Source organism: Humulus lupulus, chromosome 2 (genome assembly GCF_963169125.1).
Source record: "Humulus lupulus chromosome 2, drHumLupu1.1, whole genome shotgun sequence".
Taxonomy (NCBI): domain Eukaryota; kingdom Viridiplantae; phylum Streptophyta; class Magnoliopsida; order Rosales; family Cannabaceae; genus Humulus; species Humulus lupulus.
In genome coordinates, this window is record NC_084794.1 from 268898423 (window position 1) to 268919430 (window position 21008).

Below are 21008 nucleotides of genomic sequence, written 5' to 3' on the forward strand. Positions count from 1 at the left end.
ACCGAATTTCTGAATCTTGAGAGAAAACTCTGAAGAATTCATCCTTGAAGAATTTTCAGAGATCATCTTGAGCTTAATAAAAAAGACTCGTGGACTAAGCAGATTTAACTGCTGAACCACGTAAAAATCGTGTTTTGTATTATCATATTGATATTGGTCATTACTGTTCATTGTTTACGTGCTCTTCTTTCACTGTTGACGAAAAACGGCGTCAATAAAATCTATATATTATATAAAGGAGAGTTTCAAGGAAATGATGTGTCACTCTAAAAATTGCTATAAAACACTTTATCTATTTTCTCCTTTAATCTAATTTTTTATTCATTTTATAGATTATAATAATATAGTAATTTTAAAAAATGTAAGTAGTTACATATTTTTTAAATTTTAAAAAGATATTATTATTTACTCTATCTATTTTACACATTTAAAAAACTAAAATTATTCCAAAGCACTTTATCTATTTTCTTATTTAATCTATTTTTTTATTTAATTTATAGATTATAATAATATAGTAATTTAAAAAAATATAAGTGGTTACATATTTTTTTAAATATAAATAAGATATTTACAATATATTATTATTTACTCTATCTATTTTACAAGTTTAAAAAACTAAAATTGCTCCAAAGCACTCTATTTATTTTCTCCTTTAATCTAATTTTTTTTATTCATTTTATATAGATTATAATAATGTAGTAATTTTAAAAAATGTACCATACACGTTATAAAAATATGTGGACTTTTTAAATTTTAATAAGATATTTACAAGATATTATTATTTACTCTATCTATTTTACACGTTTAAAAAATGTAGTAATAATAAAAACGATATTAATAATTGTATTTTTCTCTCATTTGATATTTTTCTCAAGCTTGTAACAAAACGATATTACCAATGGTATTGTTTGGATTTGTGATTTGTTTTCACTATAGTAAATAAATGTTTTCTAGATTGTAATTTAGTGAACATTCCAACGGCAACAAAAGAAGCGGAGGTTGATGTGAAGCTCAAAAAATCTTTTTTAGAAACAAGGAACATATTATGAATTAAAAAGTATATAATTATGAAAATTGATGTTAATATTGTTTGTTAGCTTAATTTTTTTCACATCTCTTGCTTTTTCAAAGGCTATTATACATTCTATTAATTTCATGAAAGGAGAGAAAAAATAAATAATTTATTAATTAGATACTTTTTATACAATTTTACTATTAGAACATAACTTTAAAAAAATAGAGGAATTACAAAATGTATAAATTTCTTACTCACATTATACAAATTATAAAATTAATCAAACAAATGTAGAATTACATTAAATATATATAGTTGAATTACAAAATGTATAAATTCAAATTATAATATTTATCAAATAAATATAAAATTACTTTAAATATATATTTAAAATTATTATAAAAAAATTATACAAAAGCGGGTATATTTCCTAATATATTTATATGATCTGACTCTCTAAAATTACTCCAAAGCACCATTTCTATTTTCTTCTTTTTCATATTTTTTTAATTTGAATTCAAATTTGATTAGATATTTAATTATGTCAACTGTTAAATTAAATTATAAATATAAATAACCATGAACTTTTCTCATTTTTTATTTTACTTTTCTAATTTATGACTATTAATTAATTAAGGGAAAAACTCTATCTATTTTCTTTTTTTATCATTTTTATTTTAATAATAATAATAGATGTCAATTAAAAATATCTATATATAATAATAAATAAATAATTTAACTATTTGTATTTTTAGCCTTTTGACAAAGGAAGATATCCAAATGTTAATTTAACAATAAATTATTCAAAAGGGTAATCAACATTTTAACAAAACACAAGATCCACAAGTTAATTTTAAAAAAATAAAGAGTCAAAACAGGTAATTGGCTAAAATACAAAGTTAAAAATGGTGTGAACCCTTATAGAAAACATAAATTATATAGATAATTATATATATATAATTTACCTTTTACAAAGAATTTTTAACACTTTGAATAAATGCATGGTCCAAAGGTCAATTTTTAAAAATAAAGAGTCAAAACGAGTCATCGATCAAAATATAGTGTTCAAATAACTGATCTATCTATTCTTATTTTAAACCTTTTGACAAAACTTGAGGTCCACAAGTTCATTTTTAAAAATAAAGGTCACAACGGGTAATCAGCTAAAATACAAGGTTCAGAATGGTGTGAACTCTTATAGAAAACATAAATTATATATATAATTTTATTTTTATAAAGAATTTTGAACATTTTCAATAAATACATGATCCAAAGGTTAATTTTTAAAAATAAAGGATCAAAATGGGTAATCGGCCAAAATACAATGTTCAAATAATCGATTTATCCATTCATATATTTAAAATTTTGACAAAATACAAGATCTAAAAATTAATTTTTAAAAATAAAGGGTTCAAACGGGTAATCGGCAAAAATAAGTCTTACACAAAATATTAATTTTCTTATACATAATTTAGATTTTTTATAAAAAAAAAAACAATCACGCAAAGCGTACAATAATTATAATAATAATAAAAAAAAATAAAAGCACATGTACAACAAGCTTTTTGAACTTTATTTTCGACACTTTAATTATTCAGAATTTTTTAAAAATCTATAAGAGGTTTGCTATACAATGAATACCATTGTGAAAAAAATTGTGGTCAAGACACTCTCACGTGTCTATATAAAAAGCATGTTATACGAGTAGGGTTCAAATGAATCCCTACCCTATAATCTCCCAAAAAATATTTTAAAATATGTATATTTTTAGTAATTATAAAAGACTGCACGAATCACAGTTATGTTTTCTAGTTTACTAATATAAATGATAAGTCTTTTCGTTGTGTAAAAGAATCAATAATTAATTTCCTCTTTTATTAAAAACTTGATATCATTGGCGATAAAAAAAATATTTTATTTATTTTTCAATTTAGCTTAATAAAAAATTTGTTTTTTTATTTTACAAAATAAATAAAATCTAAATAAGAACAACTTATTTTTATAAAATAAATAAATAAATAAAATCTAAATAACAATAGTTTGTTTTATAAAATTTATTTGAGATTATATTTATATGTATTTAATCAAAAACATTTTTGTTGACCTCAGATTTGGTCAACAACACTGAGTCAATTAAACGATATGAAAATAAGAACTGAATTAAAATAATAATAAAAACAACATAAAAGGCTTATAGTAGTTTTGCCCCAACTAACAACCTACCTCCACTTATACTTTTATTGTTGTAGAAAATCTCAAACTCATATGATTAGATGAGTTAGAATCACCTGAATTTCGTAAGCTTGAAGGAGTAGAATAATCAATGTATAAAAGTATGCAAATGACAACTTTTTGTCTATAGAATATTCAGCATAGAAAATAATTATTCACTAAGCTCTCTATTTATAGGCTTAGAAATTTACATAATGTAGTTGTGGGTCTTATATGAGTTGCGCAACAAGCTATAATAAAATAATACATAATCAATACATTTTACATTCGAAATAGGAAATAGGAAATATCTAAGAAAGATCATTTTACATTTGAAATAGGAAATAGGAAATATCTAACAAAGATCTATGTGTTAACAGATTCTGAGCACTTTTTCTGGAACAGTCAACCATCCCTAGTCAAGTGGACATCGACCAGCCTGGTCAATAATTTGCAACCAAGTGTTAAGTGCTACTTTGGCTAAGTTCGTACCCGTTGTATGATGAACCTTCGTGCGATACTCTATCAATTGGTCAAGTGTCAACTAGGCTCCTTATTAATTGCACTGATGTTCTGTTACCACGTCATTATCTCAGTTTTTAGGTAAGATAATTTTATAATTATTATATTATAATTAATATAGTTTAAATTACCGAAAACTATTTTACTAAAATTAGATAAATCATTCTATTTTGATATATTTTGTACAACAAAAAATTATCATTAAAAAGATTTCCAAATATCTAATTTAACATCTTATATCTAATCATTTATTGATGTTACAAATTATAAACCATTATACAGTACTGAGTTTTATCTTTATTATTATTCTATCTTTTTTTAAAAGGGAATACAAACAACAAACAAAATCAAATAGGGAAAGGCATATCCTCTAATAAAACAGGGGCAGTCATTGGAGGAACCCCTCCATCCCAAAAGCCAGAAGCTTTGCAAAGAACATTCCTGACTATACAATGTGCAACTCCATTAGCCGTCCTTGGTCTGAATCTTATACCCTTGAGGCCAGCTTCAAACGCCTCTATACAGATATCAACAACTAGCAAATCCAAAGTACCACTTTCCTCGGGAGGCCTATTGAGCATTGCTACAGCCATACTACAATCTAATTCCACCATACATTTCCAAAGATAAAGATTTCACCAGTCCAATTTCATGTCTATCGGCCATCAATTTAGCTAGAAGATGATATAAAGGTTGGTCTAAAACCTACCATTGGACGCCAAAACCATTCCAAGATGATTCCTCACAACAGTTCCACTACTACAACAGCCACTAGAACCATCTACAGCATCATCAACATTAACCAAAAGCTCATTCAACTCAGGTTGTTATCAACATTAACCAAAAGCTCATTCAACTCAGGTGGTTTTCAACTCAGGTGGTTATCATTTATGTGGAGGACGAGGAGTTTGAACTCTCCCACCAAAAGTATTTTCCTACAACTCATGATGATAACTAGCTGCCCAATTCAATATTACCCCACTTTGAGGAACAAATTTCTTATGAAGACCACAATTCCTCACATACCAAGCCTGCCATGCTAGAGTAACAAAAAATTCAAATCTATCAAGAGGAAAAACATTAGCTATGCGAATCAGAAAAGCCATAGCATCTTCATTAGATAGTCTTTGAATCACAGCTTTAAATCCCCCTCCTAAAGACTCTTGATATGAGACTTGTTTTGTTTCTTTCAATTGTAATATCTATGCCTAAGATATAATTAAAAAAGAGTGTATAATTGATATTAATGACTGATACTATTAATGACTCAGTGAACATTTCAGGAAAAAAAAAAAAAAAAACTCAGTCGGTGAAAGGGTCAACGATGTGGGTTTATCTGAAAAACTAAACAATATTCGTTAACAAACTAGCTTACCACAACGCCAATTGACCACATCAAATACAACCATTTGATCCATAATCCACGATTATAAAATCAGCCTCACCACAGGTGAGGACTAAAGTTAAAGCCCACGGCAGAATCTCCCTAATTATACATACATATATTTAAAATATATTAGGTGCAACCATCCTGGAAAATATACATACATTATATACAAATGTGTTAGGTGCAATTATCATGAAAAGTATGTTTAATTAGTTTTATTTAGAAAATTTATTGATTATTTTTATTAAGTTTTTATGATTATCATATAAATTTTACATAAAATAATATTATATAAAATAAACATATTAAAAGAAAAATTAAACCAAACATTGTTTATGGTTTTTATAAATATATATATAAGAATATTTTATATCATAAACTACTATATTTAAAGTACAAAATATAAATAATATTATTAAAATCACACCTTAATGACTGAAGAAAAAATTTGTTTAATTATTTGTACACACTCGACACATAGTGCTTATTTAAGGCCTTAGTGTCGCGTTTCTCCGGTGAGTTAGTAGCAGCTGTTGCAGGAGGTCTTGTGCCCTTTCCCATTTTTCAAGGGGCTTGGAAGCTTCGCCCGTAGTATGCATACTTGAATACCCTAGAAAGGAAACGAATCTAGTTAAGTCAAAACATAACGGTCTAGTTGGGTAAGTCAGCCTCTCAATAAGTGTTGTTTAATATAATATATTTATATAAAAGTAGCAGGTTTAAAATTATGTATTATATATTATTATAATAATAATATTTTATAATATTTAAATTTATAGTGATATAATTATTAAATATCTAATTTTGTATTATATATTATTATAACAATGATAATTTATAACATTTAAATTTATATTAATATAATTATTAAATATGTTTTATATTAAATATTATTATAATAATATTTAAATTTATATTAATATAATTAATAAATATTTATTTCTAATTAATTTTAAAAAAATATTACCTTAAACATTTGGAATATTCCGTTAAATTTTTTAAAAAAAATCATTTAATCTAAAAAAATATAGTTAAATGCACACCTTTTACTCGAAAAGATGAAAAAAAAAATAAAGATTTTATATGTAGAATTTAACTTCTAAGTAGTACTTTTAAATAGGTGGGCTCCAATTAGAAAGGAATGACGAATTATGTACTTTAGGAATATAAAACTCGAACGTTAAAAGATGTTGAAATTACCCCCAAAACAGTCATGTGCACCCATAGGAAACTAAACCCCTAAACTAAAAAAATCAAAAATGTCATCCCAAACATGGGTTATCTTCTACATTCCTATTCCCAATCAAGATAACCCCAAAACAAACGCCCCCGAGCAAGCACAGTTTAAGTTATGATAAGGAACTGTCCCACTGAAGCACCAGACCACATTATGGAATCAATTACAATTCTCTCCACCATGACTGCACAATCTATAATTGTTGCACCCATACCTGGCTCCAAAGGGGGAAAAAATGTACAAGAATTTTCTGAAGCATGTTCTGAACGGGCACGTTCGTATATTGGTGCAAGAATGAGTATGAGTACGATTTCCACAATGAAGTGACCCTCTTTGTGCTTATTCCGGAAGCGATGGCCACCACTTCATTTGGCAGGAGGGGATTATCAGTCATATCACGCCAAGTACCTAAACATGTTGGGGTTATCTTTATCTCTTTCCAGATAATCTCGAGTGATGAGATCTTCAATCCTCTTCTTAATTGCCTTGAAATCAGGCTGCAAAAGAAATTTCAGTCAATGCATGCACAAGGAAAATAGACGAAAAAAGGACGTTTAGTGTGTTAAAGGTGGGGGAAAGAGGCAGTATAAGCAAATAAGGACCTTGAACATGCGACCCAACTGCTCAACACACTCCATCACCAGTTGCTGATGACCCAATACTTTACGACTCTTCATGATGCGGACAATTGATGCATCGATGGCATATCTTCTGTCCTTGTCAACATCCTCGATTACTTTCTTTTTCTCATCCACAGGTGGGAGAGGGATCTGTGTGTTAAACAAATTGATATTAATAAAAGATTTGTAAGAGAAAGATAAGTGATGAGAAAAAAGAAGATATCCACGGACCTTGATCCTCCTCATTTTGTCAGTAAACTTGGAGTTGAACTCAAAATAATCAGTAGGAGATATAGTTTTCGTACTCGGCTCCTTGTTGAGAATCTTATACTTGGCGCATGACAAGGAATGGAGCAGTCTAACAACATCATCATCATTCAAGTTTAACTGAGTCATGATTTCAGAGTAACTCAATCTATCTGAAGAATTAAATAGCAGCAACGCAGAAGCCTGAAAGGAGAAAAGAAAAATTAAAATTACCAACCGAACAATATAACAAAGAAAAGCATTACGATTAGGAATTATAAAATCTATATGAGGTATACCTGATAAGTTGTAACGATCAGCTCCATGGTTTTTGGTTCAAATTTCCCAATAATATTACAAATTCCTAGGGAGTATATCCATGTAAGTTTTCTGTGCTTTGTTTTTGTCTGATAAAATTCCTTGAAAATCTCAACGCACTTAACCTGAAAATAAAAACAGATAAAAGCCTAGTAACTCAAATAAAAAATTAAGCATACATGGTTGAGAGAGAGAGCAATAGGTCGCATTTGCAATATACCATCTCAGCTGGAAGATTGAGGTCAAAAGATTTGTAACTTGGCCAAAAGCCAGTGGTCAAAACAGTCACAGTCAAATCAATCCCTGGATTTGCATGAACATTCGCCTTTAAATACTCCTCGAAACTTGTTTGGTTTTCTTTTGCCAAAGTCAAATCCGTCACCTATGAGAGAAAAGTAGCACTTTAGAGACTCCAATCTTAAAAATACTCGCACATAGCACAGAAAACTCAATGAACCATATAATGCAACCAACCATTCCTTCCATCTTTGAAGTAAACTGTCCACCACATTGCTGCTTCAGTTTAGTCAAAATGCATCTCTCGTGATCGTCATTTGCACTCTTGTCAAAAAGAAGGCGTCGTGCAAGCTTTTTCCTGCCAACCATGTCAATGGATCAGTAATCTAACATATAGTTTTAAGGTGAAGTCATCAAATAAGTATCCTTATACAAGTGTAATCCACCCCCACCCCATCCTCCCCTCTCTTAAAAGAAAAACTAAAAAGAAAAACGGTAAATGATTGACAGCAATTAATACCTATAGAACTCGGCAAACAAGTCTTTGTCACTAATATATGCCAGCAGCTTTACAACCTGTAGATTTGGTTTTCAGGAAAAAAAAACTCAATTACAAAATTCTACTAGTCTACACAAGTTAATAAATAATGTAAATGAACAGTACGGCACACCTTTTCCAGTGTCTCCTCAATGGCTTCATCACTTAGTTTCTCACTTCCACCTTTCTTTAGAATGTTATCACAAAATGTGGCAAGTAGTTCTGCACTTGAGCTTCCAGCAACACCCTTGTTGCAGAATATCTCAAAAGCCTCCTTAAGGGCCTGAAGAACAAAAATAAAACAATAAAACAATAAGATAATATGAAAATTGTAGGGGTCAGAAAGGAGTGTCCAGATAGCCTTCAAGCCATTTAATACACAAACCTTGTGAAAAAGAGTATGGTTTTGAAAACAGTCGTTTACATATGCAAGATATTTGTCATGTAGCTCAATGACTTTTCTGACAAAAACCTGATCAACAGAAACCACATTAGTTTTAGACATAAAAAGTGTGTACAGTTTTAAATTATAAATAAAGAATCTACTACGTACTTGTTCTTGCAGACCAACTACATCCTTCTTCTCTGCCTGTGGAGATACAAAATTCATCAGTAATGAACTGATTGGGATCATGGGATATACAGCTAATCAGTACAAACTAAAGTAAGGGATAAAATAAAATCACTGAAACAAAATTAGAAAAGAAAGAAAGAAAGAAAGAGGTACCTAGTTAACATGAAAGGGCTAGGTAACTCAAAAGTACAGACTAAGTCCCAATCAATTAGCTTCCACTTAAAACAATATTTATAAAGTTTCACAGCTTTTGGTAGATTTTCACAACTTTGGGCACCATATTGTGTACAATAGCTAACGAGAAGAGAATTAAAAGACCAACCTTCTTGTTACTTGCAGCATCTTCCGCCTGTTTGACTAGAGCCATTCCTTCGGCAGTAACATGCTGCAATTGTGTCATGAATAATAGTAAATCATATAATATCTCGTAACAAATTGCAAATTTTGAATATATTTTACAGGAATTCATTTTAACCCAGGGAAGAAAACAAAATAGTAAGGTAATAAGTGCAGCATAAAAACCTGTTTATATATATTTGAAACGGGATCCAAGCCTCGAGGTATCTTAGAAAAGAGCCGAAACATTCTAGACAGGTCCTCCACCTCAAATAGCCAAAAATCATAAATCAAAAAACAAAACAAAAAGTGTGGGGGACAATCTAATAATGTATTTTACTGATTCTCCATTTAAGAGTTCAAAGTTCAAACAATAGAAGTACCTTATCATCTCTAAGTAAGGCATGGCATCCAGAGTGTTCTTTCTCAAGTAGTTGAGTTGCATATACAGACAACAACTCATGTTGAACTTTCTACAAAAAAAATCATAACAAACAGATTATTAAGACATTCTTCACCAAAAAAAAAACATTTTATAACTAAAAAAATTAAAACAACAAACCTCCAATAGCTTTGGCTCACTACTAGAGTGTAGGTAATGAGAAACCCTATCCTTTTCCCGTCTTAAACATTCCTCCGCCTGGATGTTCCAGTAAAGTGCCACAGTTACCATTTATATGAAAGAAGAAAAAAACTAAATTTTGTGCAGATTTAATACAAACATAAAGAGCTTACTTTCAGCATGTAATCTGGACAAGAATCTTCTAAGATCCAGTTCGAAGCCTTTCGAGAATAATAGGCTGCAGTGTCCTTAAGCATGGCTGCTTCAAAGTCATTCTCATAGTGATCCATTTGCCCCATCCCAATCTCAACAAATATATCCAAAACATTCTTTAGCAAAGCTCGGTCAATTTGCTCTCCTTCACGTTCTTGATCAATCTGATTTTAAAAAAAAAAATTAATAAGCCTCACTTCAAAGTAGAAAACAAAACGAAATAATTTAAGAAAAAAAAAAGCAATACATACCAGAGAAATCACAGCATCCCTAACTTTTGAATTTAATTCCTGGTAGACCTGAAAACCATAATAGATGTTCACATGATATTAGGTTCTGTAATCAAGAGCTATTTAATATTCACTGGTCAAAATGAAATAAAAAGTAACACACAGAATTCTTCTATTTATCATTCAAAGTCCAAAAAAAAATATTTTTGAATTGTTACACATGGGGTTCAAACCCCAGCCCCCCAACACACACACAGCCACTTGAGCTAGCCTCAACCTCAAGTATTAAGTCCAAAAAATATATAACTAACAAACAAAATTCTAGTCTTGTGCCAAATTTGAATACAATGATCTATTTAAAATATAAGTAATTGTATTCATAACAATCTACAAACATAATATGAATGGGGATGGCACAACTATATCAGGGATATAAAGCTGTGCCATGACTTACCAGATCACGGAAACAGGTGAGACCAACTTCATTAAGTGGTGGAAGTGACCTCCGAGCGATAAAGTATCGGTCAAGATAATAGAAGAAACGAGAGAGCCACCTAACCATGATTTTATGATTTGCCCATCTTTTCACAAGTTCTCTCAGCATAAACTCATCATGCTTCTCTCTTAATGAAGGCAATACCTGAGTTAAAAAGAACCAAAATGGTTGAATGAATAGTAAAAGTAGTGAGAACGAGCATCTTATCAAATTTTCTAAATAATGTGAGCGCTATCACACATTTGTTCATATACATTTTATTGGCATTTCAAATTATTGTTAACATATAGTTAGCTACAGAAAACTGATATTAGAAACTTCTAAAAGTTCTGAAAAAAGAATTCCAGACATCAAGTCAGGACGATTAATAAAAAATTATTGTAACAAAGTGCCCAAACACAATTAAAGAAAGCAAAGATAGTTAAATGTTTCTCACTGTTGATGTAATGTACTCTTCAAATGATTCCCGGTACTTGTCGTACAGCTGCTGGGAGTAATCATGTGGAGGCTTTTGCGTGCACATATTATAGATCGTTCTAAAGACAATGTTAAGAACAACAAAAGTGCAATTACCTCCATAAAATAAAAGTATTGAACTATGGAACTAACAAAATACGATCAAATCAATAATCAAAATACATACATAAACATCATAGAAAAGGATACGTATAAAGCATCATGTAGTCCTCAGAGCTGAACTGTGGTTCTGGCAACCCTTCGAGAATGTTCTTCAGCTTGGTGATTCCCTTCTGCATAAACTCCCATCCCTGTTCTAAATCAATGGTCTTTCGCTCATTCATCGTCATCTTGCCACACTCCAATCAACAATTACTATTCCCGGAAACCAAACCTACATCTGAAGAAAATGACATAACATTATTTCTAATCAAGCACTTCCACTTGTAATGAAAATCCAAAAACACAAAGCTTAAATAATGCGACGGGACTTATCAATAGAAAAAGCAATAGCAAAAATTTCCCCCAACTGAATAACCAGAGAACCCTAAACCCTTTGAAAGAGAAGAAAACAAGGTCGAAATCTAAATCACTACAACAAAACCCAAGATCCCACACCAAATCAAATTTTCCAAAACAAAAAGTACAAAACCACGATGCTAATCAAAACTCACAACAATTCAAGCTCAAACACAAAAAGATCAAGAGAATCGCGAAAATCAGACGGACGATCAGGTTTTACAGCACACATTTACATATACCAAAAAAAAAAAAAAAGTCGCATAATAAAAAAAATTTTAAAAATAATAATATATAGATACCTGATTGTGAAAGACGAAGGAGAGTCTCCAGAAAACCCTAGCGAGTGAAGACGATGAGGATGAGGATGAGGATGAGGCTGAGGCTGAGGCTGAGGAGGTTGTCCAGGGCGTTGTTAATGGTGAATTTGGGAAATTAGGGAAAAAAATGGAGGGTCTTAGGGTGAGATCAGATGTGGACTCCTTCGGATTTCGAGTCCTATTATTTTTTTTTATATAAGTAAATTATTCTTCCATCTGTCATGCTAAGTAAGACCTTTTCACTTTTTGGCAAATAATTTAAATTTTCTTTTATTTATTTCTCGGTTTATATTATTTCAATAAGTAAGCCTTTTTCATAAAATAAAACTAAGTAACCTCTGTCCAATTTTTCATGTTCTAAATTTTATAGAATTATGTATATTTATATACCTAAGTATTATTAATCAGATAGAACTTAAAGCTAAGATACGATCCTGTTATACCTGTTTATGAGAATAGAATAGAATATTCTTGTTTGGAAAGTTAGATAAGAGTGATTACATTTAAGTTCATATTTAAATATTATTACCCTTAATAATATTTCTACAATTACAAAGTAACTAGGAAACGATACCGCGCGCGGTCTTGATAATAACTCAATGTTACATATATATTAATATTTTTTATATATTAAAATATATGATGTTATTTTTGATGCATTAGAAACAAAAATAAAAAAAGAATAAAATTGAAAGTACTCAAAGATACGCAACGTGAAAAAAAATATATAATCATTTATTAAGGATACAATTGAGCTATATAAAATTTTAAAAAATGAGTACTATCTTGAACAAATAGAAGGATTGCAAAAGTTATACATTATTAGGTAAAAATTCGAAGCAATGACATAAATGACATGACTACCACATTGCAGACTGGATATTTTATCTGATTCATTGATTTGTGAGCTGAATAAGTAAAACACATAATGAAAATTATTATTTTAGTATGAGGTGAGACTATTTTTGATTGTGACCTGAGCTTTGCAATAATTGTATTCCATAGAAGTGTTTTACCAGTACCGCCATGTCCATTGATAAAAAATAAATTGCCTTCTTCATTCTCCACAGAATGTATTATTGCTTCATAAGCTGACTTTTGGCAAGGATTTAAAGCAGCAAATGATTTTTCATGCAATATTTTTAATTGATCTTGGTCATATTCAAGCTCTTCATTGACCAATCTATTACCCGAGTTTCTTATTAAAGAAGAATTAGGCAGGGGCATTCCATCTATGTCTTTCAGACTTTTTCCCATCTTCATCATTATACCTTCAATTTCGAACAATGTGTATGCTTCCACCTGTTGTTCAGTTAGTTGAAGGTCCTTCGTTCCAAATCTCTTCCTTTGTAATGAAACCATGTCTTCTGACAATGTAGTATAATTAGATTTCCAAATTTGTGATGCATCGGAAACCTGACAATGAATGAGTATCATGACAAAAAGATGTCTTAATTCATTTCCGGTTGCCCAAATTGAAGCTTCAGTCAAGCAATCGATCCACTCTTTATCATCATCTAATAATCCCAAAGCATAGCATGCAGCTTTAAAAGTAGGATAGGTCACTCCATTTACTGTTCTAATACTTTCAAACGAAGTACTTCCTTTGACAAAGTTGAGCATCATTCTCATATAGAAGCGTTCTCCAGTTGAAGGATGTGCAAAGTAAATTCTTCCAATTGCTATGCCGCTTTTTCTCCTTGTCCATGTTTTGTCTTTTGAATTCCAAACCCAACATGTAGGAAAATCAGAATAAGTTAGTTCACGCGCATCCTCATAATTCTTGTTTGTCTCTAACCATTCAGTGAACTTTGTTTTTTCTATTCCGGGTATGCAAAGCACATTTTCGGTGCAATTGTTCTCTTCAAATATTATTGTATGCTCTCCAGGCAAATGGAATGGTAATCTTTCGACAGCTGGTTGTCTGTAATGTATGTCAAACTGGAAGATTCTCCAGCAAGCTTCAGTTGCTGATATGTATCTACAGTCAAGATATGTTTTGATCTCATCTATTTGTTCAGCAGTGTCAATAGATTCTATTGTTGCTGTTGTTCTATCAGACCCTTTATGAACGTACTTAAATAGATATTTGACTGACCTTGAGTAATTGCAAATCTCAACATTAATATGTGCATCAAATTTGACAATCAAATTCCTATTATAAGGGACCACATAACGATTATCTAAGAAGACATTTTTCTTTTCAACACGGATACCTGTATTTCTTCTTTTGTAAACCGGAAAGCCATCTGTGTCAACAATCGTTTGGTCTGTGAATTTTTTAGGAAAATATTTTGTGCACTTGCCTTGCATCATACACGGAGAGTTAGGATTGAGCTTGCCACAGGGTCCATGAATCATAAATTTGCTGACTGCATTATAACCATCAGGATCGATATGTACGTCTGGGATTTCTGCACTTATTATTTCATCAATATGATTTGCTGATGGATTTTTCAATGTTTAGTGTAAGAAAAGAAGTATATGTGCATGGGGCAAGCCTCTTTTTTGGAACTCAATTGTGTAAAGACCTGCAAAAATTCGAAGTGAAACTTAGTTTTGAAATATTTTGATACAAATTGTTAATGTATTACTTTTGCCCACATTTTTCATTTACAAATAAAATAAATTTGTTGTGGATATGAATACGAAGATGACTTACATGCAATTATTTTTCCAAATGGTTTTCCTTTTTTGAGATTCTGCATTAGTTGGAATAACTTTATCTCAAAAACTCTGCATATGACATCCACTCGATTGTCATTATCTTTTTCAATGTTTGGTGTAAGAAAAGAAGTATATGTGCATGGGGCAAGCCTCTTTTTTGGAACTCAATTGTGTAAAGACCTGCAAAAATTCGAAGTGAAACTTAGTTTTGAAATATTTTGATACAAATTGTTAATGTATTACTTTTGCCCACATTTTTCATTAACAAATAAAATAAATTTGTTGTGGATAAGAATACGAAGATGACTTACATGCAATTATTTTTCCAAATGGTTTTCCTTTTTTGAGATCCTGCATTAGTTGGAATAACTTTATCTCAAAAACTCTGCATATGACATCCACTCGATTGTCATCATCTTTTTGCCCAATCAAATGCAGCATATTATTTATTTCTGGGCACTTTGGGTTGCAAGTGAAAGTAAGAAACAAATCAGGATATCCTGCCCACTTACAAATGGCCATTGCATCTTGGTAATTTTGAACTCTATATCGTGGTCCCCCAGTGTGTGATGAAGGCAAAATAATTGATTTTCCGACTCTTGAACAATCGGAATCACCTCGATGAACAGCGTCCATTAAGCCGGAGTAAAGATCTGATCGGAGTTTTTTTTTATTATTTCGTATCCAACGGAATCTTTCTTTTTCAATTGCCATGTAAGAATCAACTATATATTGTTGTAGTAGTCTACCAGCTCGGAGAAGAGTGTGCCCCTCATTTAATATTTGCTGCAACCTAAAACAATAATGTTGCCTCATTGTCAACTTTTGCCTCTTGAAAGAGGTCTTAGTTAAGTCTCTTAAGAGTATATCAATTCTATATCCATCTTCACCATAAGGGTGTAGCAATGGATATGTCATAGACATGAAACTTGGATGCAAATCAGTGATTCTCTGAAGTCCATTAGTTCGATGCTCTACAATAACGTCGCGTTGGTAGTTTGCTTCACTAAAATCACCAATTATTAAGCCTGCTACTTCAGATGCTGTTGGCATATTGTACTGACAACCATCTGTAGCCCTGCGACTTAAGAGTCTTAAACGAAACGTTGATTCAGGTTGTTCTTTGAATCTATCCCTTGCCATTCGAAAAGATTTGACCAAACTATTATGTTGATCCAACATTTCAGATAATTCTTGGACAATTTCATGTTCTATTTCTGGCTTTCTCCCCTGACTTGATAATGTGTTGATTCTGTTTCCAATCTCATTTTCAGTGTCATATATATATAGTTGAGCAAATTGTGGTTTTTTCCCAACATCTGGCAATAACGAACCAATGTGGTGATAATTTTGACCGCTCATCCGGAATACATAAGGACCTCTAGATTTGTTGATCGACGTATCAACTCGGCCTCCCATTGATGTGAAAGCAAACATGGAGTTATAAGCTCGTATATTTCTTCGAAACTTCAAGCCCTTTTGGCCAGAATCTGGTCCGAGGAGATATTTGAGTAAATGAGGTGTTTCTTTCATTAGTGGTATTTGCACACGTCCTTCCATACAACAAAAAGAGAATTTGGGTTGTGAAGCATTTTGCGTTTTTTTAGTTCGTTCCTCATACCATAAAATAGCACCACAATATTGGCACGTATATGTAGGGGGTCCGAAATTCCATGGTGTTGTGTAATGAGCTATCAAATGAAAAAAAATATATATTGATAAAGATATAGTATGCAAATTTTTCAAGTGAATACGACAACAAAAATATAAAATTACCTTGTTTCCCCTCCAATTGTATGCTACGAAGTCCATGGATACTAACTTCTTTGTGTTGGTCTTTGTCGGTTGAATCATTTGCATCTTCGTTATTATAGTGACATATTCTTTTTACTTGTTCGTATTCAACTGTTTTTTTTTTTTTTTTGTAGTTTCAAAAGCATAAATAATTAGTATTTTTTAAATATTAGAAGCATGAAGGATAAATAACAAACTTTTATCTCAAAGAGAATATACCTATTTGAAGACGACGTTTTTCTTTATTTTTTTGCCTGTTTGGATTAATTTGTATTGATGTAGTATAATTGTCATCTATACTTCCATTTGGTTGGAGGAGAATCTGAACTGAAACATGTTAGAAACAAATATGTTTGTTAATTATTAATACAAATATCTATACATATAACAGGATAATATTTTGTTTGATGTGTAAATAGAAATAAAATTTATAAAATGAAGAATGACATACTATTTGATTGAATTAATTCAATTTCACTTCTTAACTTGTCCAACTTCATAGATTTTGTGAAAAAAACCACGACTTGTAGGATCAAAATGATTCGCTTACTTAAATCATGTTTAAATCTATTGTGGATAATAGTAATTTTTCTCTTGAATCTTGCATGTTTGCATATGTTCTTTCGAAGGATAGCTAATTCAGTTTTTTTAGTGTGACATTGAACACTCAATAAATATTTATGAAGTTGTAATCTTTTAATCCTTTAATCCTTTCATGTCGAGCTATAGCTGTGAGTTGACGACATAAGTAAGAAAATTCTTCGGAGATATTCCTTGAACCACTAAACTCTTGGATGGTTGTAGTAATTAGCTCCATTTAGTCTGTACAATAATATGAAAGAATAAAATATATTATGAAATATATGAAATTGGAATGTAATTTGAAAGATTCAACAAAAAATATTTAAAAATAAAACTTATATTCAAAAATTTTATTAAAAAAATATTGTATATGTTCCATTTTATTTTTGTTTAATTCCTCCCTGAAATGTTTGTATTTTGTTGAGATAATTATTTATTATTCACCAATAATTTATTATGTATTATGTAGTAAAAGTGACGTAATTTTAATCGCCAATAATAATCATAGTTGTATTTTTTCTTTAGAAAGTAGCTTTTTTGTGCTAAAATACTCTTTGTGCTTCAAAACTACTGCACTTCCTTAATCACAAGTAACAATTTGTTTATGATTTCATTATTTTGGTTGTCATGACTTTATAATCATATAAAATAAGTAAATATTAAGGGCATGAGATATTTGTGAAGGATAAAAATTCTTATATAAGATATGTGGTAAAATTACATTAATTATTTTTCATATTTTAGTCCTAAATTTTTGTCATATATAAGATGTCTATTTGAAGTTTTGTATTAAATCTACATATGATTATTTATGGTTATTTATTTAAGTCAATATTGAGAGTATATATGTGTATATTTGAACCATTTTATTATATTAATAATACTTTGTGATATTTAAAAAATTAAGAGTTTCTTAAGAACACATGTTTAATAAATATGAGATTCTCATTTGTGAAATTTTTGCTTATATTATATATTAGAACTATTATTTTATGTGGTTTTTGTTTGCAATTTTAATTTAGAATTTTCTTATATTTTCATACTAATGTGGCTTTTTTGTAAAATAAATTTGATTAGAAAAATAAGAAAAACTATATAAAAAATAATATATTGAAATTATCTAATGATAAAAAAAAAATATAAATATTGTAATGCATTATTTTTATTTTTTGAAATAACAACATCCCTATGATTTAATTTTTCCAAAAGATAATTTAGAAATTTATTGTAATAACTATTAATTTTAAAATAAATATATTCATATATTTCTAATAATCATCTTAAATAATATTTAACCATCCATATCTATATATATTCTATTTATAATGGATAAATGAGGATGTAAATACATACTCACTGACATTAATTTTTATGCAATTAGACCAATTTAGTTTTAAATAAATATACAATATATGTGGAATTGACTAAAAATAGTGATTGAGACACTCTTTGTATATGCTGGAGTTTTTTTTTTTTTTTTTTGTGATTTTAAAGTTAAGAAAATTCTATCTTGCACAAGAAAGTTGATAGTAGTAAAAAAAATTAAATGACTATTGTTGTACCTTTTTTTTTGCTAAATACATATTGTGTAGTACAAATAATCTTTACAAATATCATTGCATTTAACTTTCTATCAAAACCGGAGGATTAAATCTCTTGTAACTTTGAGCGAAAAAAAACTATGAATTTATGTTGTATATTCTATTTTAAGGAGTTATTTTAGAAGGTGGGTTTTGTAATTTGTTTGACGTGTGTCTCTTTTAGGGGGGTTGTCTTTTGTAAACATTGTTTATGAATGAAGAACTTACTAACTTACCCAAAAAAAAATATTTGAACAAATTTATATTATATGGAATGTTATTAAAATTTATTATAAACATATATATATTATTATTAGTTAAAGCTTTATTATTATATATATTTGTTATGTTATTATTTTTATTATATACATATATGTTTACATATTATTATTATTATTATTTACATTTACATATACGTTATAATTAATATTATTATTACCGCTTAAAATTTTATGTGTATTTATTAAAATATATATTATATATATTTACATATTATTAGTAGTAGTAGTATTTAAAGGTTTATATATGTTTATTTTGTTATTAGTATTGTTGTTATTATTATATGAATTTTTTTTAAAATGATTTCACAATTAAAGAAATAATTTTATTTATTAGAAATTTATTATATACCTAGACAATGACATGTATGTTATTATTATTATTATTATTATTAGTTGAAGCTTTATATATGTTTGTTAAGTAATTAAAAAATAGGAAAAATTCAAAAAATAAAAACCAATCTTTTTATAATGAGAAGGTCGGTCAAGAAAATTAAACAAAAAATAAAAAGATTTCTAATTTGTAATTATATCGAAAACGTGTTGTGTGTTAAGCTAATTTGACTTTTTTTTTTTCTTAAGTTAAACTCAATCATCAAAAAACTCTTAAAAAATGTAATTAAAAAAATAAGCTAAGTTCTAAAAATTCAAAATAAAAATAAAAACACATCTCTAGATAATGAGGAGGTCAGCCAAGAAAAATTAACAAAAGATAAAAAGATTTTTAATTTGTAATTTTATCGAAAACGTGTCGTGACAAACTAATTTGACCTTTTATTTTTTAAGCTAAATTCAATTATCAAAAAACTATAAAAAAAGATTTTGAGATTTAATACATTTGAATATTTAATTACAATTTGGGTGATGTAATTGAATTTGTTAAAAATTATAAATCAAGATAAAATAAAAAATAACTTATATACTTTTGAAATTATTATTAATATTAATACTTGTATTATTACAATTATAAATATAAAATATTAGTATTACTTTTAATGGTTATCTTTTTAAAAAAAAATATGAATGTAAATAAGAATCAAGAAAAATAATATAATAAAAGAAAACGTAAACAATTATTAGTTATAATATATTAATCACAATTTTACTACTATTATTAATGATTAATAAATCCATTTTTTTTTAAAAAGGAACGTAAATTATTATTAACATTAATAAACACTTTTAAAATTATTATTGATATTTGTACTAATAAACACTTCTTACTTATATTTATAATTTGTGTCACAGTATTAGAAAAAAAAACATGAGTTAAAAACAATATAGTTTTGTTATGCAATCTTCAAGATTTTTATGTAAAAAAATATGTACAATATTAAAAAATGACAAAAATATAGATTGATATACTTACCTTTACTTAGCTTTGGGTGGTAGGAATCTCAAACGCAAGAAGAAAAATTTTATAGCTGAGAAGAAATAAAACAACAATACTAATTTATAAGAACATGCAATACAAAATAATAAACAACTCAAACGATATTTTTTATTAAAAAAAATGGAAAATGCAATCCTTGAAAAAAAAAAAAGATTAAAGAAATTTGTTTTGATATATTTTTTAATTCATTTTTTTCAATATTTTATCAAATAAAACAAAGTTAAAACTCTCTTAACTTTATATAATTGCAAGGTGAACACAATTTGCTCAAAAGTAAAGTGCAATACATATATATATATATAAAGAAAATAATGATATTTCATAGACACGTGAACTTGTATTCTTTATTAATATAGTAAAGCTAATAATTAGAACAATGAAACTAAAAATACCTTTAGTCTAAGTGCAACTCTATTGTAAGATCACATTTTTTTCCTCCCAAATACCTTGGAATCGCTCCTCATCAAGATCTCAAAAATCTAATTTTTTTTCGTTTTCTTACATTTCAATGTGTGTGTATATATATATATGATGTGAAGAATAATTGTTTGACCTTTCCTTTTTCTATAACCACATTATTTATAGTAAAATGTGGTGTGCTTTGAGAAAAGAGAAATGTATAAGTGACTTTTTTAGTATAGTTAATGAAACAAAAATTTATTTTACTAATGAATATA

The 21008-nt window shown here is 28.8% G+C and overlaps 2 protein-coding genes across 2 annotated transcripts; both read right to left on the reverse strand.

The window, feature by feature from the left end:
- Window positions 1-6266: 6266 nt before the first annotated feature.
- On the reverse strand, window positions 6267-12207 carry LOC133819387 (cullin-1-like). Its single transcript, XM_062252627.1, has 20 exons — window positions 12020-12207; window positions 11409-11598; window positions 11179-11278; window positions 10701-10886; window positions 10268-10315; window positions 9977-10180; window positions 9804-9881; window positions 9625-9714; window positions 9428-9508; window positions 9228-9290; window positions 8885-8920; window positions 8717-8803; window positions 8465-8614; window positions 8314-8369; window positions 8031-8151; window positions 7777-7938; window positions 7538-7681; window positions 7224-7442; window positions 6975-7142; window positions 6267-6869 (listed from the first exon to the last, which is right to left on the reverse strand). Exons 2-20 carry the CDS (start codon window positions 11546-11548, stop codon window positions 6768-6770), a joined length of 2235 nt encoding a protein of 744 aa, XP_062108611.1. The 5' UTR covers window positions 11549-11598; window positions 12020-12207; the 3' UTR covers window positions 6267-6767.
- Window positions 12208-12859: 652 nt separating this feature from the next.
- On the reverse strand, window positions 12860-16237 carry LOC133815472 (uncharacterized). Its single transcript, XM_062248310.1, has 3 exons — window positions 15016-16237; window positions 13054-14481; window positions 12860-12945 (listed from the first exon to the last, which is right to left on the reverse strand). Exons 1-3 carry the CDS (start codon window positions 16235-16237, stop codon window positions 12860-12862), a joined length of 2736 nt encoding a protein of 911 aa, XP_062104294.1.
- Window positions 16238-21008: the final 4771 nt, after the last annotated feature.